General features: G+C 37.0%; 1 protein-coding gene across 19 annotated transcripts in view; it reads left to right on the top strand.

The window, feature by feature from the left end:
* LOC113507684 (TLD domain-containing protein 2) overlaps positions 1–24,614 on the top strand; it is a 93,743-nt gene that overhangs the window by 60,856 nt on the left and 8,273 nt on the right. For 10 of the 19 annotated variants that reach the window (XM_026890600.1, XM_026890597.1, XM_026890598.1 and 7 more), the window contains 15 exons: positions 4,923–5,015; positions 6,369–6,472; positions 7,715–7,926; positions 8,588–8,660; positions 8,834–8,998; positions 9,277–9,366; positions 9,812–10,084; positions 10,271–10,456; positions 11,043–11,234; positions 11,659–11,801; positions 14,369–14,505; positions 15,448–15,610; positions 15,998–16,136; positions 16,718–16,774; positions 17,620–17,712. In XM_026890600.1, coding sequence (XP_026746401.1) covers positions 4,923–5,015; positions 6,369–6,472; positions 7,715–7,926; positions 8,588–8,660; positions 8,834–8,998; positions 9,277–9,366; positions 9,812–10,084; positions 10,271–10,456; positions 11,043–11,234; positions 11,659–11,801; positions 14,369–14,505; positions 15,448–15,610; positions 15,998–16,136; positions 16,718–16,774; positions 17,620–17,712 — 2,120 coding nt within the window. Of the gene's footprint in view, positions 1–4,338; positions 4,781–4,922; positions 5,016–6,368; positions 6,473–7,714; positions 7,927–8,587; positions 8,661–8,833; positions 8,999–9,276; positions 9,367–9,811; positions 10,085–10,270; positions 10,457–11,042; positions 11,235–11,658; positions 11,802–14,368; positions 14,506–15,447; positions 15,611–15,997; positions 16,137–16,717; positions 16,775–17,619; positions 17,713–22,484; positions 23,581–24,614 lie in introns of those variants that run through there. The other 9 variants (XM_026890593.1, XM_026890591.1, XM_026890603.1 and 6 more) reach the window with 8 other exon arrangements.

Raw genomic sequence — 24,614 nt, 5'->3', positions numbered from 1 at the left:
TTCATGTTGTCACAAGGGTAAAGCAATATTACCACCCTTAAGTCAAAATGAATATTTTAAATCATTATATTAAAACTTCAAATGAACCTTCATTAAAAAGTAAACAAAAAATTATTTTGAAAATATTAGGAAATATAATTCATGTTTTGCTATGGTTAGCTCCGAAGCAAAAGTTGCTGAGGCAGTTACAAGTGGAGTGTATCATTTCAAAATACATGATGTTTTTTATCACAGATCAGGCCCAATGACTGCCGCATATGGTCGCTCACCATGTTATGCACAATTATATTTTTATGATGTTGACACTGCCATTAATTATAGATTACAAGAACGTTTATTATTTGTTATTAACCAAACATGTAACAACAACATAAAGCGTGAAATTTCACTGGAATTGGAATGCAGTAATCCTTTTGTGCGGTCATTCATTGCAATGAAAGATCATTGTCAGAGAGTCGAAAATCAAAACAAAGAAATTTGTATGCTCATTAAAGTAAAACATGATTTAGATCTACGCCGATTTAATGATGCAGTTCAAACTGATGTAGCAGTAATATTTAGTACAGTTGATGGTGAGCCACCTTTTGAACGAAATATGATTTGTTTTTCAAAAGTTAATGGTATAATTAAGAATATCTCAGTTTTGGACTCATCATTATACCCACTGCTTTTTCCCAACGGTGATACTGGGTGGCATGTCAATATTGCTCATAATACACCAACTACATCTAATTCAAGAGCACCCAGAAATAAATTAACCATGCTTCAGTATACAGCCTATCGACTTGCAATTAGAGATGATTTCAGCATGTTACACCATTCACAAAAACTATTTCTGCAATGGGTTGTTGATATGTACATATGTACATTTAGCAAACGATGAAAGAGTTTTTACAAAAAACATTGTTTTCAGAGAAGTTTTAAATCATTAACAAAATTATTGCAATATGCGATAAAAAATGCTCTAAATGGATAGTATTTTTAACACATGATTTTTTGTTTTGCATCCTCTTATAGCATGTTTTGTTTTAGTAAACAACTTTTAATTTCATATAATTTGTTCAAAAAAGAAATTGGCAAATAACAGTCTTGGTCAAATCTGTGGTTATAGTAGTTTAGTTTTCGACAGTAGAACCTTAATAATGTTTGAATATTATATTTTAATAATGTATATTAAGTCACTTACAATTTAAATTTATTATATGGTCGAATTTCGACCACTGGGCGACCACTAGTTAAATAAAAACTGTCTTTCAAATATGAAGGTATGATTTTTCAAAGAAATTTTCTTTGAAAAATTATCATTGATAATATTGATATAAGTATTGTTATGTAACAAACCCAGTTAAATTCTCCATACGGGCAGGGTAAGGTCACAGCGAAGGTTGATCATTTGTTTACACCGCTTGTTGTTATAACGTTAATATTCATCAGCCACAATATTTATGACAATGACAGTATACTGGCCAGAATGCACGTACGACTGTTTATGAATTTAAAGAGTACTGCAAATAGTACTGAATGTCACAGTTATGAGAATTGTAGCTTGGATGTTTTGATTCCTGATTATCAGCTCTTGAAATAAGTATGGATAGCAAAAAGAACTGAGAAAGTCCATTATAAACCGGTTAGCCAGTAACTGTTATTGTAGATATGTTTCGAAATTGTTATATTATTTGAAAAGTTTTATACACGTTATTTTGTGTTTTTGTGTTGGTCAAGTGACTGAATTATAAAATACCTTTTTTGTCCCATAAACTACTTATGCAATGGTATGTATGTATGGTCCAACTTGAAAGATACGAATAGCTTACGTCTCTATATGTCAAGTCTAATATTATGATATTGAAAATTATTTTTCGAGGCGGCACGAAGTTTGCAGGGATAGCTAGCAATAGGTAATATATGGATTTATGGAGTTTCTTACAGATTCTTTTCCATAATAATGTTATCTTTGACCCGCGCATCTAGGACTACGTTTAAAAGTACCTGAAAAGAAGCTTATTGACAATGAAAATTTTAAATTGTGTTTTTATAGTAGATGGAAAGTCCATTTCATAAAAATTTGATTTTTTAGATTGTAGATGTAGAAATTTAAAACGAGAATATCTAGATTTTTACACAAGTCGTGGGCGGGCGCTAAAACATAAATTATAAGACTTTATATTTCAGCCACCCACGGGTTTGCATTACTGTCTAGACTTTGAATAAATACCATGAACCCAAAACCCTTAGTTAAAAGAGAGCCAATGGGATGCCTTGTACAGCGACTAGTGAACTATACCATAATTAATAATTACGTCATATTTACTAACGGTTTGATGGTAGTTAGTAAGCTCTATGATGAGTCTTTCTCTAGACTAATTATAGATATTATAAGCATTTTACACGCTTTAATCAACCAACAATGTAAGTTGTTTTAGTAAATAAAAAGAGTGTCTCGTTAGTTAAGACTAAAATAAAAAAAGACCGCTTGCCAAAAAGGGCAAGAATATAATTGTAGAGTCGTATCCCGTAGGACATGGCTGTCACTTGTTTCTATCGGGATTTGTATTAGTATCAATTCTATACTTTGATTATTTGTTTTAAAATAATTCACTCGAAATTCCACAAGTACAATCGTGACGGATCATTGTAATGAGAAATTGCAGGTTACGACATTCAACCTTCGATATTGTACAATTATTTGGTAAACGCGAACCGAAAGTATTGCTTCTTATTCAGTTGTTTATTAGTTATGTAGAACAAGACTTCTGCGTTTATATAGACGAATAAATAAATTATTAGTACATATCTAATAATATTATTTTCTAGTTGGCATGTATCGAAAACTAGTGAAGATTGATTTCATATCAATATCAACTTTGTCTCCCTACATTTATAGTCGAAAATTAAGTAAAACGTGTGCATCAATCTAATAACGTACATTTTCACACGGATGTTTCTCTTGTGAATAGTGATGGCAACTCAAGAAGCTATTTCACAATAATATTTCCTTTGTTATGAAATAGTTTACCAAATGGCGCAGGTTATCAGAACTTATGTATTCGAAGGTACGTAAATGCATACTATAGCGAGATCTCCATTTATTGTATTACTACCTGATCAATGCCCACTTCCTTGCGCGGTATTACAAGTGATGTTACTTTCTATTGGTAGAAGATAGGTCTAGAGATCCAGGTGAATAAAAAAATTGGATAATAATTTTCCCCTTAAGCCATAGGTTCATAGACTATAGAAATCATTGATGTAGTGTTTATAGACTATAGAAATCATTGATGTAGTGTTATAAAAATACGTTTTTAAATAAGATTTTTTTAGCCAAATGTTGTGTATCCTTTACCAAAATCAGTTTAGTCGATCCTGAGATCCCCCGAAACACAGTCTCAAACTTGAGTGTTCTTTGCAATTTTTATTGATATAGGTAAACGTAAGTCATAAAAGTCTTTAAGATCAACAATATTAATAGAGCAATTAACATATAATTGTTTATATTCGAACGTATCGTAAACACAAACGTGAATCGTGTTAAGGAAATACTCTGTTCAACGGTATTGTGTGTAATAAATGAGTTCTATGTGGAATATGTAGCAAAGTATAATTAACTACAGATAACATATTGTTTAATAATACGCGAGAAATGTTAAAACTAATAGAAATCAGTGGTAAAATTAAAAACTGACCTGGTGGCAGGCCCAGTAGAAGATGGCGGGACAAGCTCTATTTTTTCTCATAAAAGTGACCCCAGCTAGCAATAGATTAGGATATATTTGGGAGGCGAAGGGAGGCCTTTGCTCTGCAACAGGACCCTACTGGCTAATAAAAACATGTACGACACAGACGAACCGAAAGACGGATACTTATTTATAATAGCTGTAAAGAGTAGGATATACTGACAGTAATTACTATAATTCACATTATATAAAACCCGTTGTTTGATTAATTATATTTTTTGTTTAACAATGATCATCGTTGCATAGGAAGATTGAAGTCGGTACCGTTCAATCAAATGATTGTCAGTAATGTCTCGTACCTAGCTGGTTGCAATTTAGATTTTTCCACGATCGTCACATCATCGTATCACAATGGTATTGCTCCTCAGGCGATGGACGGGCTTTTCCTCTCTTCAATAAAATTACACTCAAATTGGAACATGCTGGTACTATTATTATATAACTAGCTCATGTTTTCAATGTCCCCTTATTTTGAAGAATTTATATTATTTACTGAATGATGTACTTTATTTGTAGTGATGCCATTATTAAATTATAAAGACAGAAAGCAGGAAACGATTATGTTTTTTGTAAAATAATAATTATAAATAAGATAAAATGAAGTTGTCAACAAGCATCAATTGCACATCATTAAATATATGATGCTTCTGCATTGTCCAAGCATGAACAAAACAATAACACTCAACCTTGGTGTTATTCATTCATGCATGACGTAGACATGGAACAAATTTTTCTCCTATTTGCACGGCAAACAAAAGTTACAACATTGAGTCGGCCGGAGTAGAGACGCGGCCGCCACTCGGAGCGAACGCATTGCGCTCACTCAGTCTATTTTAATTTGTCACTGAATTACGTTCCGTCCTACATTTTGTAATTACGCCACATTGGAGTCAATTCAGCGGCCACTCAGGGACTCACCCGTCATCACCGACAAACACTAAGATATGGATTCGGTTTATCACAACCGATAAACTTGCAGATATGGATCTGTTTTTGCTATAGCCCAATAATGTTTGGTTTCGAGTTCCTGAAGCGGTGGTATCACGGTGTGTTTTCGTGCTATTTCATCTCGCTTGATGTTATTATTGTTTAACGTCACTACGTTTTTTAACTGTGTTGGTAAGCTAGCGTAACGTGTCGTAAGTAAACAAACAGGTGTAAATAACAAGTGGATTGTGTCGCTTTCAGATGGCGATAAGGACTCTGATGGTCCGTCGGAGAGCGGCGACAACACATCTGAGTCAACACAGGGCGCTCCGAGTGAGCCCGCACAAGAAAAAGGTACTAGAACAATATAATTATTGCAATTAACGCTGTATTGTTTCAATATTATCTGCGCAGCTGTAATGTTTTTCGCGATGAGAAAGTCGCAGAATGATTATGAAACAGTCAATATGTAGCGATCCGTTATCAGATCACAGTAAACTCGACTCGTTATCGAGCTCTAACAAGTGTTTGGAATATTTTTAACGACGCAAAACTGCACTATACTTGTACTTTCATTTTAATATGAATGTTGTGCTTATACCGGTACACGCGGCTAAAAACAACTTGTCTTTTATTATACATGTTTTATGTCAACAATCGTAAATCAAGGTGGTTCGCTTAAATAACTTCGTAGTCAAGGAGACTGATGGCATTCGTTCCGTATCAACAAAAGTATGTACTGATTATATGCCAACTTTGTACAAAACAATTCAGGCAATAAAGTTTACTGTAGCGTTACTTAGATAACGAATTTTACAATTAGCTGTCACTTGAATAGAGTTGGTAAACTGAACCTTTATTAGAAGTTACATTGAAAGGAATACAAGTTTAGAACTACAATTATAGGCGGCTAGGAGGCTTATGATTCCCACGGCGTTATGTACGAATGAAGAGTGACTCCCACACAACATTGTCTGTAATATATTCAGCTCGAACAATGCAGTATAGCCAATCTATGTTGGTTAGCTGTCACTCAGCCACCATAAATGACAAAAAATAAATGCACTACGGACCCTAATTACATTCCTCACAATATCATAAGCTATCAAACTTGTTTTGTTTGAGACAACCATTGTCTTTTTATGTGGTTGGATTTTTATATTCCGTCATAAAAAGTCGCATATGATTCACCAATTAGTGCAGTTCATAAGCCACTTGACTGATTTTTGTTTTTTGTGGAGTAATTTCATCTCGAACATTGGTTCTCTGGCCGAACAGCTGTTTGCAATTGGACAGCTGCAGGTTTTTAAAGACAACGACAGGATGTGAATATTAAAAACATTTGCGTCCTGCGCTAAAGGATCGATTCCAGATCGTAAAACACATATACTATACTTTTTTAATTAGCACTTGAGTGTGAAGTGTAACAAGCGACTCTACTGATACACTAATCTATTCTATCTCAGTCTCTATTATTGTCACCATAACACGGGGTAAATAATAACATAAAGTGTTTTTGTTTTCGAGATCGCCTGCTTTTTCTTACTTAAAAAAACTACTTTTATACAATTATTCCTATATCGGATCGTAAAACGTCGAAAACTTAAAAAAATATACATATTCTGTCCACCCTAAAATCTCTATTTACCCCTTTTTGCCGTTATGGAGTATGAATATGATATATACAACATGTGGGGTATATTACAGAAATCCTGGATAGCTTGCGGCCTGTGTCCCCGGAGACGCAGCAGAGCAACGCCGCGCCGCAGCGCTTCCTGAAGATCAACGTGCGACACATCACTGATGGACAGGTATGGAAACCAAACCATTCATCATTGTGGGTTATTATGCCGCAACGATTATAATATATAAACGTCGCACACTAACACGTAAAGTGCGCGAGCTGCCTGGCTTTTTTCATAATGATATCGGCAGGTGAACATACTCCACCTGACGTTAAGCGGAAGTTGAGTTCGAAAGTGTATACGATAAGGGTTTTCTAGTAGCTCTAGCTAAGTAAACAGTACTAGTCCCTCCCATTACAATATGCTGCTCTCCGCCTCTTGCCTCCTGGGTATTTATAAGACTTTAATGTAATCATACCACAGCAACTTGTAGACACGTAAGGATTTTGCTACTCAAATGGAATGTTTATAATTGATTTATATGCCAAGATATGCTTGCTTTTCCTCATATTGGTACATAGATTATTTTCTAATAGATTGTATTAAGCTGATTGTCGGCGCAATTTTTTCTGTTAGCAACTCAAACCACTTAGAGCTGGGGTTTTCAAACGCTAAACGTTGGGAATACCTGAAACATCGTGTCAATCGGTGTGAGTAGTCATACACATTAGTAAACAATGAACAAATATTATTGTGTTTGTATAAACAAAAAATGTAACGTTAATATTAAACAAATTGGTAATCAATGCAGTTGTGTTCGTCAACTGTTTTGTTTTAAAAGTGCACGAATAAAGGCCTCCTTAAATGTCAATTATATTTTTTCCTTTTTGTGCTCGGCAGTGTACTAAGAGTATAATAGTGTTAGCAGTGTTGTTTATGCACTCCAGTTTTTTCACAATTTAACACTCGTTCTAGTTATTTACATAGCACAGTTTTTATGTTATCTCTGTTATTGTATTTATGTATGTATTATCGATAACGATATCAAATACGTTACAATTATTATTGTTTAGCAATTAAATTACAACAAAAATGTGAAGTTATTTGTTTGTTTGATAGCAATGGTCTCGATAATTTTACTAATGTTTAACTTTATAAATATTTTGTTTTGCTATTACCTATTAGCATTTTCACATTAAAAATGAGATTGACGTAAATTCAAAGTTTGTTTTCGTTGTATCCCTCAAAAGAGTTCTTCATATTTTCATTAATAATAATAATAATTAGCACACAGTATGCAATAGTTCTGCATCCACTTTGAATTCTTCATGTCTGTTGTTTCATATCATGCGGGTCGAATGTCACTCACATTTGCTTACTGCTGGCTGTCGATTTCTGATCTACACAATCAATTGTTTATAATTCCAGGGCGTAGTGTCCGGTGTCCTGCTGGTGACCCCGAACGCGGTGATGTTCGACCCGAACGTGTCGGACACGCTAGTGATGGAGCACGGGCCCGAGTCGTACGGCGTCATCGCGCCCATGGAGTACGTCGTCAACGCTGCCATCTTCTACGACATAGCGCACATGCGCACGCACGGCCCCGACCATAACACGCACAAGTACGATCACGATCTCAGGTTTATTACATTTTTATATTTTTAGATATAAGAATATCGTATTATTAGTTTAAGTAGTAAATTTTTTGTGAAAATTAAATTTACGTCAAAACGTATACTAAGGAAAATTTTGTGGATGATTTTCTTAATGTCCACTATCAGTTGTCCATTCGTCCGTCTATTACCAAGTTTTACCAGCTCATGAATAGTTTAAGTTGAAAGACCAGAAACACACTAAATGATTTTGTCCCAGTAAAAACAGTATAAATCTCATAGCAAGATTTCATATTGGCAAATATAAACAGCAAAGAACGCTATTTAACTACTTCTTTGTTGAGATAAGAGTTCTTAATCTTTGTGTCATAAAAACATGATTCACATAACTTTAACGTTTCCGTTACAACGCGCAAACGTGACGTAGAAACTATTTGTATGTTGCAATAATGAGTCATAAACCGCAATAGATAATGATGTTGAGGTCGCAACCGGTAAATTTCTATGAAAAGCTACTGTATCTTGTGTGATTACCAATATGACAAGATACGAGAGGAAAATGTTGTCTAACTGTACAGAGCCACATAAAATAATTGCAACGCTGAGAAACTATGAAAACGGACACATTTTGAATGAAATCAAATTTATAACCTTTTTACATGACTGAATGTTTTCATTTTCTTTCTAGAGCCGAGCAAGCTGAGATCTACTATATGAATAAGTCGGAACTTTCACCCGGAAAGGATTCTCTTCTAGTCAAAGTAAGTACTTTATCCCCCCCAATCCTCTCCACTTGTCGACCATAGCATTATGGACTAATCAGTTTTATTACTGATTGTTGATTGAAGTGTAGACGAACAGTCTAAATTAGTTATATTAAACAGTTTGTGGGGTTAGATGTCATCCATTTTATAACTTGTTTTCGCTATCGCAGGATGAAACATTCCCCGAGCTGCAGGCGGCCGGGGGCGAGGGCCCGGAGGGTGCGGAGGGCGGCGAGGGGGGAGAGGCGCGCGCGCCCGACGAGGCCGAGGACCGCGGCGGCGCCGCCTTCCCCAAGGCCTTCGACCGGGAGCTCGTCACGCCTACTGCGCTGCAGGTAACATACTACACACGCTGTCGTGCTTATACTATTCTAGATACTACATATTGATAATCTATATGTATAGAATCGCATGTGGTTTAATGCAATAAATAATTGATTTTTGCTGTGCTGTTGCTGACAACTGCTGCTGCTAACTTAAATAAGATACAATAAGACGCTACTCCTAACAGGGTATTAAGTGATGAAGTTAAAATAATTGCTCTACAAGTAATATTCAGTTGTAATATGATCTTTTGAAATTATTGTTATCTATATACATTTTCTGTTTGCAGCAATCTACTGAAGATCGACGAAAATCTTTACTGGATCAACATTGGGCCATACCTAGCAAGGACAGGATGTCCATCGACCAAGGAAGTGAGGTATGAATAAATACAAAACGTTTATTCTGTTTATAAAGCTCTGTACAGAATAATTCTCTAAAAAAATAAGTAAAGAGGATCATTAAAATTATCAGCATGACTTTTGTAACCTACACAATTTAATGTTCTAATACTATTATAAAGACGAAAGTTTGTAAGTATGGATGTATGGATGTTTGTTACTCTTTCACGTAAAAACTACTGAATGGATTTGAATAAAACTTTACCACAATATAGCTTATACATCAGAATAACACATAGGCTACAATTTTTGAGGTTTCTAATGTGAGGTCGTAAAAAAACACATTTTTTGCGCTTACATTGCAAACGCTGACTGAATCCTACAAGATAGATAGAAGGCAGGTATAAATTATAACTTATATCTTCTAACCTCGCGGACGAAGTCGCGGGGAACAGCTAGTGTTCTAATAATTCTTTATCGCAGGTGTCGTCCAGCGCTGACGTCAAGGACGACAGCGTAGTAGGTGCAATAGGCGCGGCGGCGGCGGGTTCTGGCTCCGAGGCGGGCGACGCGGGCGATGCGCGCGACGTGCCCGACGTGCGCGACGTGCCCGACGTACGCGACGTGCCCGACCCGCGCGACGCCCCGCACCTGCCCGCCGACGACGCGCAGCATCTCGTCAAGCTGTCCTACCACGACTCCGGCATTGACATCCGTGACCCACTACTGCATGTCACACCTGCTAACTCTAAGAAGGTATGCCTTTACCTTCTACATTCTTCTATACCTTGTAGTTCGCAAGTATTTGATCAGGGTTACCCCAAATGACGTGTGATTGAAATTGTCAGATCAGGCGTAATTTGAGGAGAATTAGTTAGTAACTAAACTAACACGTAAAGTTCTTTAAATTGTTTCACATAATTAACACGCATGAATTTTTAGGGTTCACTCATAGATTGCGATGAGTATTACCATGAGATAGATACGATATACGAGTCGACCGAGCTGGAGATACGCGGTGGTAGTTGGAACCGCGAGGCGGCGCAAGCGCTGCACTGTTTTGTAACACTGCACAGGAACAGGAACATTGACGCGAGGTCTGACTCGGTGTACTCGTCTTGCGATGAGGTGAGAAAGGTCCCAGTGGTCCCGGTGTGGTCCCAGAGGGTCTGGCTTCGCTCACCTCGAGTTGGCGTCTGGTTATGGTTTCTTTCTACGTCAAAATTATTTTCTTAATCTGGGTCGCTATTGGAGCTCTGTCAACAGTTGCAGTGGTGTTTGACTTCTTCTCTTTTTTCCTTTCCGCATTTTTGCATCTTCGTATCTCTTCCGTGCTAGTCCAGGTTGAGGAGATTCTTCTGTAAATACTTGTGGAATATGTTATTTTCTAAATTAAAATGTAATTTTTTATAGTGAGTGAGAATACACACAGTTTTTCATCTTGATTTGTAACAAACAGCGTTGAATCTTGTGTAATATATGTATTCATTTTTTAACATCTAGCAGGTACAAAAAATAATGATTTTTGAGTTTAAATTTAATCATTTAAACAATTATTATATTATCAATAATACTATGTTTTGACGTAATTTCACTTTAAACACATCTGAATTGTAAATGTAATGACACAGTCTGCTTAGCATAAGTCAGGTGTCAAGGTAACGTAGCACTGGATACCTGTGACGGTCATTAACTACATGTATGTGTGTGTCAGGTGTACAGCGACGCGGACATCGTCCTGTCGGCGGACTGGGTCCCGCCGGTGTGCCTGTCGCGCGGCGAGGCCCCGCTGTCCGCGCCGCCGCTGGGCGAGGCAGAGCGGGCGCGCAAGCCTGCTGCTGTCTCCTTCTCGCTCGACGGTGCTGCCCAGCGTGACGATAATGCCAAACCTGATAAGAAAAATAAGGTACCGACTTGTCTCTTTATAAGCATGCAAGTTTACTATTAAATTTTTTCAGATTAGAAAACGACTAAGTTAAACAAAGTTAACTAAAAAAATACCAATTGTGAAATCAAATCCATTTATTCAATTATAAGCAACAAAGTAGCACTTTTTGAATGTCAAAGTATTATTTTCATAGTCAGCTCCCCGTATCGCACACCCTTGAAACCAGGTGACCATCATTACTTTAAACAGTTACTGCCTTTATGAGGAAGCTTTGATAATTTAAAATTTTACAAGTAAAAAGCAAAGGCGCTAATATGAATATTTAGGAGTTCGGCATAAGTAACTTCAGCTTCGCACACAAAATCTGTATCTCAAGGTCTAATAACTATCAACTAAGTGGTATGCCGAAGTTTTTATTAAAAAACATTCCCCCATTGTACAGATGCTGAAGCGGCTCTCGTACCCGCTATCGTGGGTGGAGGGCCTGACGGGCGAGGGCGCGGCGCAGGGCTCGCAGAGCGACTCGTTGCCAACCTCCGCCGACAGCCACAACTCTACCAGCGTCTTCTCCAAAGTATTCAACAGGTACGTGCGGACACACACAAACACACCCACATAACCGTAAAAAGGGGTAATTGGATTCTCGGGTAAAGATGAACAAAGATTTGAAATAAGATACAAATAATTGACTATAATGCAATTTCATGTTAGGCGTAAATCGTGTAAAAACCTCACCCTCTTTGGCTTTGTTCATATTTACCCCAAGTTTCACTAATTACCCCGTCGTACTTGACCACTGTAACAGAGCACACTTAGTGCGGGAATGCTGCTGAATATACACTCACTATCAGTAACGTTGGATGGCAGGAGTAGATGAGGACATACAATCTACATACCGGAAAAAGTAACGAAGTCGGTGATGTGGTTGTATGACAGAACGACGACTTTCGAGTTGTCACGTAGAACGCTAAGATTTATTAATTACATATCTCTAACGAATTTGGTCTACTCTGACATACTGTTAAAAGTGTATAAGGTATTTAGTAAGACCTAATCGAGACGCCACTCGCTATACACACATAAAACAGTTATTATGCCATAAAGCATTTGTTTATGTCCTTGAAATATCGAGCTACAGTTTGTCAGTGGTATTGACTCTAGAATATAATTATTTAATCAATTACAAATGTCAAGAAATCATACGGCATTCAATTCATTCTAATCTCGTACAATAAAACAATACAAGATTTATTTGCATTCGTCATACCGCATGAATTAAACTTGGCATTGCAAAACAATCCTTATGGACGTATGATGTAACGGCTGAGTCCTCCGAGCCGCGCGAACGCCGTGTGTGTTCAGTACAGTGTTTACGATGTGTGCACAGACAGATGTACTTGCTACCGACAACAACAGACCAATGCCACTAACATGCGCCGCACATATACACATGCTGAACTAAATCAATTAATATTGCAATCGTCAATTTTTCCTTTGCTACCGTGGATGCTAACCGGGACGTACCGTATGTACGACTCCGCTCTGTTCATTGGTCGCTCACTCGCTAGCTCCCCAATGAACCTAGTGGAGTTCGGTACCGGTTTGTTCCTGAGTAAAACCCCGTCGGAAGAGGCGCCCCAGGACGTGTTCTCGACATCGGGGTACGTGACGTCACGTTCCGCTGCAAAGTGTCGATGTGCCAAATTGTAATGTGTTTGCCTTTGACGACCTATAGACCACAGCGCCATATTATATTTATGATAACATCAATACTTTGACTTTCTCGTTGACGCATTGTTTATATTGTTTTCTTCCATTCACAACTAGAAAGGTTATTTATGATACCTATGCAAACGTATACTATTTGTGTAACGTGATATCTTATCGGTCGATAAATACCGTTTATTATTTCCAATTCCTTTTGATCTAACGGTAAATAAACAAGTGATAAATGCAACGTTTGACATCGATATTAAAATGATAACTGTACTCATTGCCTCGTGGTGACCGGGATGTGCCGATTAGTCAAAATGTTGGTGTTGGCTGTGACGCCGTGGTCTCACTGTCTGGCCTTTTATTCGTTATCACTTCTGTAGGCATTTCCACCGGCATAAATGTGTTTGTTTTTATGTCTTGTCAGGCAAATGCGGATTTAGAAATTTATGTAGGGTAAAACAGCCATGGTGCCACGAAACATTTACGATAACGACTTATAGAACATAAATGTAATGAAATAAAACATAATTCTCAAAATAGTTACCGAAAGCATGCTATCTGCTCATCATACTATAGTGTGTGGCGAAAATAATATTTGAGAAACAACATATAAATATTGTAGAGTCGCAACAAACAATTGGCTGTTTCATTCTATGGGTAATTTCAAAATTCAGTATTTCTATCTATTACAGCTAAAGAGCATGATGTATATGTGTTAGGAAGACTTTAGCCATCATTTTCCAGATAGAACCTTCTAGATCTAATCTGTTTCATCAACCATCATTCATTTCTAGGATGTTATAGGATCACTGACACTTCATTCCTTTCTATCGGCACCTTTGATATGTACTGTCTTGGCATGTTTAGCTTCAAACGTCTTCTATATAAGACGTCCCTTGCGTGTCTCTTGTAATTATTGTTAATTCTATTAAAATTAAACTAATTTCCATATTGATATTGAACTTTGATTTTTGCAGGTGCGGAAAGTTTTAAGTTTTCTGTTCTGTTTAGATATTTATTTAATTGCTAGTTAGGTACAGTGTTTACCAACGTACTATGTGTTAAACAACTTAGCGAAATACTTGTTTGTGACTACAAAGATACATCTAATCTGGCGTAACTAAATCAATTATTTGAAAGTATTTAGTTAGTTAAAACATATAAATCTTTAACTTCACCAAAATAATTAGGATTTTTTGAGGATATCCCGACTAGTTTCAGACTGAAACAAAACCTATCAACTTCGAAACTAGTCGGGCATATCAGAAAAAATAGAGTATTACTAAAAATGTAATATTTGATTACCGGATTCTTCCTTAAAGCCTCTTGTTGACAAATTAAAAGCCTAATCCTCCAAATTTTTCGTTGATATGTGTTAACAATTGATTGTAAATCAAGCTAATAAGCACATACTAACTTATTACTATAACGTATAGACGCAGCTCGCTGGGCGGGTTCGGTCGCTCGCACACCAAGTCGACATCGAGCAGCGGCAGCGCGCCCCCTCCCCGCCTCGACTACCGCAGCATGGTCTCCGTCGACGACATGCCGGACCTGTTCGCCTCATTCGATAGTAAGTATGGTCTTAATGCATGGACCGCAGAGAAAAAGGCTCCTAGCAGTGGGAGGATAAAGTTTGTGGATTATGATGGATTGTTCAAGAAGTTATTATGTAATACTGTAGTTATTGGAAAGAGGAATAAGGCGATCAGGAAGCTGTCGATTATTTTATGGCGTTCGAAAAGTATAACTTAGTAGACTTATTTGAATAAACGGTTTTAATTTTGGGTTTGACTTAGTATACTCATTTTAAAACTTATAAAAATGGGGGTGTCAGATAAATCCTTTTTCAGAAGACTTTGGAGCTTACCATCAACTTTTAAGAAATACTACAGCTTTTTAGAAGCAAGACGCTGCCCTACACGCTCACTTTTCAGAAATTTGCTTTAAGAAGTAGTTGCTGGCAACAAGTTTAATCGTCTTTCATTTCCTACGATATGATGAGGATGGTTTCCAGTCTCACCAGATCGAGCTGAATCTTGTATTTTTTATGGAGCATATTTTAAAACATTTTTTCTCTAAAATATTTTAATGACACAAATTTATACAGTATTATTTTGAGTTCATTATACTATTAAACAAACACGTTACATCGTTCTAATAATAAAATCATTTCTTGACCACACGTTATCGCAAAAACAATTAATCCAATAATAAATTGTCAATAAACACATTTTAGTATGGAACGACGTTCTAAAGAATGATAAAGAATTAATCATACCTTTTTCTATAAATACTTTTATATGTAAACATCAAAGTAAATGCATTATCTATTATTTATGATTTATCTATATAATCTTTTAAGTTCACTTATATTTTCGCTAAATAATATTTCAGTCATGTTGCAATAGCATAAATATAATGTAAAAAACTTGAAATTTACATCTTTCATTGAAATTTGTTGTTAGTTTTGTCAGAAACATGTAGCTAATATTTTCTATTCTTCCGTCACCAGAACTAATCCCGCGCCCCGCTCGTCCCAGCGACGACCCGCCGCTGTACCTGCGCCTTCGCATGGGCAAGCCCATCGGCCGCCCGCTGCCGCGCACCACGCCGCTCATGTCCTACGGCCGCAAGCGCATGAAGCCTGAGTACTGGTTCGGAGTGCCCAGGAACAGGTAAACACACCGTGTACTATTTTATAAAGAAAAAATGTTATGTTCTACTGTTGAGATACTATGAGAAATATTGATTTAAGAAAAACGTATTTTCACCTTAACGATACGTTGTCCAAAGAGTTTTTGGAAACTGGTGTGACTTATCTACTGGTGCCTTCTACACTAATCTTAATGGTAAAAGTTTTCAAATTATCTGTCACAAATCTTATAAGGCTTGGAAATCCCCGTAAAGCAATCATCAGTCGACGCCAAAGCCGAACTACAAATGTTTACTACTAAAAACTTTATTGCTGTGCCTAATCTAGCAATAAAGGCGTAATCGTCGTAAAAGTCGTATCTGAACCCTTATGTTAGTAATTAACAAATTTTTTTTATTGTTTGTTTCAGGGTCGACGATCTGTTCAAGTTCCTGACGCACTGGGTGCCGGACCGGTACGGGCCCCTGGGCGACGTGGCCGCGCAGGGCTACGAGCTCATCGACAGCGACACCGAGTGGGACGACGACGAGGCCAAGCCCGGGCAGAAGGTGAGCGTTATACACGTACAGTTAGAAACAACTAGTACTTGGACTCTGACGGATGTACAAAAGTTTTAAATCCATTTGAATAAATCGCTTTATTTTTTGCTGAATAGTAAGATTGTACGTATGTACTTCGTTGTTTTTGAACTTTCAGTGTTCATAATACTGCTTGTAACGGTTCCATGAAAGTAATATTAACGGGGGGAGGGGGGCTGTCCATACATAATTTTATAGATAGCTGTGCGTTATATGGTCACGATGCTAATTTCTGTACGCGACTTATTATGGTACAGAACATCTATAACGTCCATATCTCACACCAAATAAATTAGTTATGTAACCGCTTTTAAAAATATAGGTCCTGATGACACGTTATGCACACATATCACTCAGACAAGTGTAAAACCAAAGCACACACAGCCATATTTTTGCCACTGAATTTATAGACTTTCTGTGCCGCTAATAAACAGATTTATCTTATGTGTCATCACTCATTATGATAAGAATTTTCCGGCGAACATATTTATGGTATAATATAACGGTAGCATAATTTAAATTACGTTTCTATAAGCAATCGTTTATTGTAGGACGAGCGTACTGGCAGCACTGGCGACGTGTCCGACCTCACTCGCGAATCCTGGGAGGTAAGTCAACCAATTCAATAGTCAAAATACTTTAAAAATATTATCTATTACATATTAATTACAAACACCGTTTTATAACTAACAACGCTTTGGATACACTATCGACAATGCATCTCACATCCCACATACAGTACACATTGAACATGGTTTTTATTACAAGTTTACCTTTTGGCACTTACGATTTGAAGTTTTTGATTCATTTGCCTTACATACTAAATTGTATTTTGTGGCGATTCGATAGGTTAAAGATATGTTATAGGTAGGTTGTTAAGTGATTTTATTTATTTTTCTGTGATAAGCGTTTTTTATGAATATATTTTGTCAGTATCAGTAAACGCATTCATGCTTTTCAAAAGTGAAGCTCATTAGTTCCAGAGCGGTGCATTTTCACCGCTCTGGCTTTGGTAGCGCCGCGACGCGGTGACATGTTTACTCGCCGTTCACTGATAACGCCGGCTACCGACAATACCTACTTATCTCTCATACCTAAACATCAGCTATTTACAACACCTGAGCCACTCCATCGGCACTAATATTTCTTTATCAACTTCCTTTCATAACAGCTGACTAGAATACTCAACGCCGTTCTTAACTGGAGTGCTACTGTATCAGTCTGTTTATAAATAGCACTTACAACAAAGTTCAACTTAAGATTATTGTTATAAGTCCAGAGTAAATAAAAATACATTTCTATATTTAAGTCATAAATTAAGATAAGGTTATTAACATAGAGTTTTCATGTTCCGTCTCATACATCAACACTTGGACAATGTAACACGATGGCATACCATACGATACGTACATACATATGAGAACTAATATGCACTATGTGGGGTTGCACGTAGCTGCTGAAGGCGCCCTACGTGAAAATATATTCGATAATGAAGAGCCAGGCCGAGGCGCTGGGCGACTCGCTCGGCGAGGAGCCGCGCCAGGAGGTACCCGGACACGCCGCGCAGGCTGAATATCACCTTGTCACTAATGTGCAACCTAGCTCGTCTCTCACCCGAAACCTAGCCATAACATTCTTACCAGATCTGTTAGAAAAAAATTCTAGATGTTTCGTTTCCTAATTCATCTCCATTTTGCATGTAACTACGCCTGACTATGCGCTAAAAGCCTTGACCGTCCATGATTACCTTACACGAACAATGTCATGGTTACGTAATTACGACATTATTTTTAGGCGTAACACTTGGTTTTCAATGTGATATCCGTGGAAATACGAACAATGTGATATTCAGACTGTGTACTGACCTCGTAGTGCGATTGTAAAGCACATGATATTAGTGATGTTAACGCACTGCCCTTAGATTGCATCCAAAATGTAGCGTCTTGCGATGTTCGGAATGATTTTATTTTAGGAAACTTCGGCTAGAACTTTTGATGTTAGCTATTGCACTATGTATATGTTTAGTCAATAGAATTTCTAAGAAAATGCACCCTCTGTTAAAACCTGCGTTTTAATGAACTTATCAATGAAGTAAGATTTGTATGTGACTTTGTGTGAATAATAAAATAGGATGGGACACTCTTTTTCATATCTATCTTTGTAGAGCGCATGCACTAAGTGAAATTGTACGCCTTGAAATAGATGATTTAAAAACTAGTCTCAGAAAGACTCTACGAGATGACCCATATGACTTTTATATTATGTGTTTATTGCAAAACGAAGTCTAGTTACATAACTTACATGGAATAATAGTAGTAGACCTATAGTTATCGTTACATTACAATAGCTCACGAACAATGGCCGCGGACTGGACGCTGTGTAATCTTCCCTCGCTCTGCAATGCACTGCAAGTATTCTGATGAATTGTCGTTCATTAGTCGTGAGCCTAACGAACTGCCCATGAAATTGCCTATGCTACTGTCCTACATAAAGCATTGTAGAGGTTGCTGTAGAGATGATGATGATGCAAGTGCCCGCACAATGTTTTTGTGTTAACATGTGACTGTGTTTACACAGATACACAGATACGGTGACATGAATACTAAAGGCCTTTGCAGTATATTTTTTTATTTTATCTTTACTTACCGAAAGGGTAAAAACGGAACCCTTTTACTGAGGGTCCGCTGTCCGTCCGTCCGTTTGTCAGGCTGTATCTCATGAACAGTGGTAGTTGGACGGTTGATTTTTTACAGGTGATGTATATATGCTATAACAATAAATATTAAAAATGAAGTTTGGAAATGTTTGTACTCGTAAGTGGTAAATTTTTGGGGGTCCATCCCACAAATTTATTTGTCACAACCAATTTGTTTCCTTTTTTTGCTTATTTGTACGGAACCCTCGGTGTCGCGAGTCAATTGAACTAAATTTAAACTTTTGTAGGGAAGGTATTTGTTTGAAGACGGATAAAATTACGTTCAATGGCATTTTTTGTGGAACTAACATGACCTGTGTTATTTTCAGGTAATACGTCAAACCATCATTGTTTTTGCGTTAAACTTGTAATAAACATTAAGTTTGCAAATAAACAACGTCGACAAAGAATGTTCTGTATAGATTCCTGAATAAAATTATAGAAGTGTTTACTAGAAACACTCATTTGCATTGTTGTGCGTCACTGTACTCAAAGTTGTGTTCGTACACAGCATAAATATTGTGTATTTAACTTCCAACTGTTGAGGTGCTTGACTGGCATTATTCATGTACTGCAATAAAAGGATACAGGTTTTATGGACCACTAATATTCCATAATTGATTACTATATTGTAGTCATTGGTATATCCTTTGCATTACTGTTTTTTTTTTTTATATAATCGCGAGTCTTGCCCATATGAATTTAATCCTTGTATTGTGCCGGTTTCAGAAACATTAATAATATATTTACAATATTATCTAACAAATTCGGATTATCTATTTTTTTAAAATTCTCTCGAATTATTTATTCTGATTTACCTTTTTTATATTTTGCTACGAAAGCAAAACGTATTGTATTCGTTCTATTTTCAAAATTACTGAAGTAGTTGTCAAATAAGAAGTTTGTGTATTAATCTTTTAATATTCTTGCTTATATACTCCTTCTAAATTATTGTCAAATTTAGTAAATTGTCACAAATTACCAAACATGTCAGTGAATTTGCAAGAGGAATTACAGCATCCAGCTATGGAGTTAAACGTAAGCTAAAACTAGTATTGAGTAGCGTACGAAATACACATAATAATATTATATACACAAACGTAAATTAAAAAAAAGAACTGTACAGAAGTCCTAAATGATCTTGACAAGACTCTTTGAAGTCCTACTTCTAATGGAATATTAGCGTAAAATATTATAGAAAACACTTTTCAATCAATATTAATCTTACACAATAATAAATAATGGAAATATACGAAATCACGGAACTTGCATAATAGCATTTTAATGGGCTAATAACGAGCCGATATAAATAACACAAATGGAATAGTTTCATTGGAAAGAGACATACATATTTTTATAGTTAATCTTTGTCTACATTATACAAATTATCCCCTAATGTCTCTTAATAGAAAAAAAAACAGTAATTTACTAAGTGTTAATTTATTGTAATTAATAAAATCATTTAATTTATAACTTTGGAAATAGTTAAACTTGTGGTAAAGGTTTCTACAAATTTTAAAAATTGATCCATAATCAGCTTTGATTGCAATGTTATTAGATTTTTTGATTATGATATTTAGTTAATCCATCACGGACCAACTCGAAAGGATTTTAAAAGGAGTTCAGTTAATGCAGTCTCTGTAGCATACTGCACGTTGCCAGTATTCGAATTAAAGTAGAGACCCCCTTTGTGCCCGATAGCCAGGACTACTTACGCAACAGTGCGAATGAGATTATTCAATTGTATCCTCGTGACTGGATAGCCGTAGGGTTATTCCACAATCGTACAAAGTCCCAATTGAAACCAAGCAATTACTTAATGCCGGACAATCGGAACGGGATCAACCCATCTCGATGTACTGTAAACTCTACATTGTAATTACTATCATTCTCATTGTACACATATAATAGCACCCGCTATAGAACCGCTCTTATTCCGATCGCGTGTTCAGCTGCACTAACGAACTACAAATTTGACGCTGGTCAGCTGCAATTGTAACAGATTCCGATCTATTCTGGCAGACGCTTCCGACAATTGTCGGTGACACCGATCGCCAATGCTCTGTAATAAATGGTAGAGCGCATATTGCGATTAAATTTCCGTCTTTATATTACGAATTTGGCTTAAGCTTTTAGGTATGTATTAGGTACTTTTTCGAGCTAAGAAAGAAGTACGCTTTTAATATAATTGATATATGTATACGCTAGCTAGAGCATCATTCCTTTGACCCTAGTAATACATATCTTTAGAGCCACGTATAAACATTTATTAATTCAAACACTAAAGTTTAGATTACATTTTATTAATAAAACTGAAAGCAATTACGCCTATACGTCATAGATATACTCGTAAACAACAGAGCTACCGACTTGAATATTTTCAAGAATTGTGCATTGTTAAACTTTTATTATTTCTCCAGCTGTTGTTGACATTGCTAATGCCACAAAGGAAATCGTGTTGAGGTGGTAATCTTTCTAAGAAATTGCTGACGGACTTGCTTAAATAAGCATATTATTTAGTGACAATATTTTTATTTTAGCAATATTTGTACATTTTCTTACCGTGCTAAATTTAATTACTTCCAGATCCAATGAGCCATTAAGTCGATCTGTGCAATTGATCACTCGTTATTTTTAGCTGTTTTGCGAAGGTTAATACAAGTATTTCGCAACTTGTTGGTCTCAAGTGAAACCAGATAAAAATCCTTTGACATGGTATGATCTAGCTTTTGACTTCGACAAAAGCTTAGTTGTGTGTTTTGTTGCAGCACACGGTCAAGTTACAACACAATGACATAGATACGTGCTGCGAGGTAACGTGGTCATTTTAATTAGTGCATCAAAATATCAAACAAACTCAACAATGTCGCGCAAACATGAGATTAGACTTATTAGCTGGTATCGATTACAAGAGATATGAAAAGAAGTCATAAAGTTAAGTGGTTAGTCAACGTTTGTTTTGTCACATAATATATTTTATGATGCGTTCATTAATTTGCATGCTGAGTCGTACGGTTGAGAGACATTTCAATTAAGACTGTGCGACTTTGGCGTCGTAATCGCCGCGTTTAGCCGAGATGTTAATCGCAACTAATTGTAAGATCGTTGCTAGCGCGACATGCATAAATATCCGGAGATTTATGCAGCGCAGGCTTGCCTCATGGTACACTTTATAACGACGGACCTCAGCTCGCGGCTCGGTTGTGTACACACTTAATTGCGCTTCTTTCGCATTATATATGACACAATAATAACCCGCAGTGCAAGGCTACGGGCATTTCATCTGCATGTCAAATCGCAGTGCATGGTCATGCCACAATGTGAGCGAGCCTTGCCTTCCACAGTCAACAAGAATCGGTTAAAGGTACCGTGAATGTTTGCCCATTTAGTTCAGTGTTTTTGTGCTATACGTATCTACTTATAACTGTCAAGACCGCTGTCAACTTTTGTAAATAAGACCTTCAAAAGTAACAGGTAATGGACTCATGATACTTCTTAACTGTTTACCTACTTGTTTATCATTATTATATTTAAATGGCCAACTATGTCTACGTCACAATAATTCCATTATAATCAAGAAGTAACTAGCTTACACTGCAAATAAAAAATAATGATGAGACTCGATTGTAAAATACATTATACTAGAATTAAATCTTTGATTGAAAATCAAGTCGTTGGAAAATGCTGTATGCAGCAGTTTAACTTCAATATAATCGAGTTTGTCAATGATGTCACGGCGATCAATTAAATAAACGGAGTTATTTTGGTATGCTGGTTCATAAGCCACGTCATTTAAGTACGTAAATCACAAAGAATAATTTACTTGCATCGGAACCCCGGATACACTGGGAACGGCATGTTACCTTCGCGCGTGGGTCAGACAAGAAGCATTGACACTTATGACCAAGGTTAACACTTACGCCTGAAATAGTTATAACGAGGTGAGTGATATACCTTCCCCCTTAATTCAATAGTAGCGCGGATTGCATACCAAAGAGAAACAAAATAAAACTGTTGGTTTACATTTCCGCTGGGTCGCCATTTCTAAGTTGTCTTATCCTTTGATGGATGTATCCAATTGCAAACAGTAGAAGCTGGTGAGCTGAAGCGTCCAGTGTCTTCAGTGAAACTGGCTACTTTAAATATATTCGTTTCCGCACGTATGTAGCCGGTGTAAGCGCATTTTTGTCGCGAGTCTCGCGGCGGGGTCGGCCGCGTGCTGTGCTCCTTTCTTTTAGACTCTAGTTTCCCAGCGACGTCGCTACGTCGTGCTCGCCTCGCGCACCGTGCTGTTTGAATTATATTTGATTCAATAATTCCAGCATTAATTACGGAGCGGACTCGACCGGCCGTCAACCGCATACGCTTGAAGCGTTTCCGCGATTAAAACACGCTCATTATAACCGGCTGGAACGTAGAAACGAATACAAACCACTTTTGTTTATAAGCAGACGTTCACGACGCTAGTGTTCAGTGTTTAGTTATGAAACCTTGTAATCGCGTGGGTGATTTCTAAATTAAGCGCTGGCAATTGTGATGTGGACGACGTGTTTTTTGTGGTGCATCGCTTGTACGCGTACCGAACTGAGCGCGCTGGCGCTCACGCCATTGTTTAGTTTGTAAAAACGTGTGTTTTCAATGCAGACTGTTAAATGGATAGAAATGGTGCGGCTCGGGCCCACGACGACCGAAAGGTCTTCCACTTACGACGATGAAAAGGTGAGCTCAAGTGCCAGTGTCCCGTTACTTGAACCAGCAACAGTGCGCTCGCTACACGGCTGCTGGTTCAAACTTGAAACATTTTGATAGTTACCAGTCAATGTCATCTTTACTTGGAGGTGGGGATTACCTCAACAACATATTAATGTACTTTAATACCAACACGCTACAAGTTTGAGCGGTTAAAAATAATATTCACATGGCAGTGGCTATGCCCGGCAGACTTGACATGTTGATTATAATTATTGGCAAAGTTAACCTTCACACATCCAAATGAGTAGATTAGAAAAACATTATTATTCAATACCGATGATATAATGTCAGAACTTATCTTTAAAGTTCAAACTGCGCATGTGTAGACACACAAGGAGATACGAAGACGCGTAGATTATCTCATTCGGTAGCAAGTTTACATACATCATCGGGCATTCTTTAAATTCCGCTCACTACCCACTCTCTGCTGACCTCTATCTGAGGAAAATTTTGTTAACAATTTCCATTGAATAAGTTGTAGGATTTCAACGTAAACTTTTTTTCCATATTTATTTACTGTTATTTATCAAAACAAAAACAATATCATGTCAACAAAACTAACAATGCTATGTTTGTCTTGACGTGTTATCGTGAATCTCGTAAATACAATTACGAGTATTGTAGAGCTCTCTTATAGAGTTCTGAATAGGTGAGGTCATTTTAATTGTATAATAATATTCAATAAGTAGGTTGAGTTTTTAATGCCAATATTTTCAAACACCTATGGGTTATAGGTGTTCAATTGTTCCACGCCTATGCGGACGTGTTTAGTACGCAACCTAGATATACCTAACTCGGTTCTGGGTGAACATGGGTCTCTATTGTCATTTATAGGAAAAAAATCAAATTCGGTTTTCCTTACTGTTTAACCCATTGCCTAATTTATGTTTAGTAGTCTAAAATAATATTTTTTCGTACACGTTGTTTCCGATCTATCATTTCCTCCAATGCGTATGAGTTGAAGGTTTACTTTTTTGTCCAAACATAACTAAGCTTACAAT

This window comes from Trichoplusia ni, unplaced genomic scaffold, assembly GCF_003590095.1.
Source record: "Trichoplusia ni isolate ovarian cell line Hi5 unplaced genomic scaffold, tn1 tig00003069, whole genome shotgun sequence".
Lineage (NCBI taxonomy): Eukaryota > Metazoa > Arthropoda > Insecta > Lepidoptera > Noctuidae > Trichoplusia > Trichoplusia ni.
Note: the sequence above shows the minus strand (reverse complement) of the source record. Positions and strands in the feature narration are given on the sequence as shown.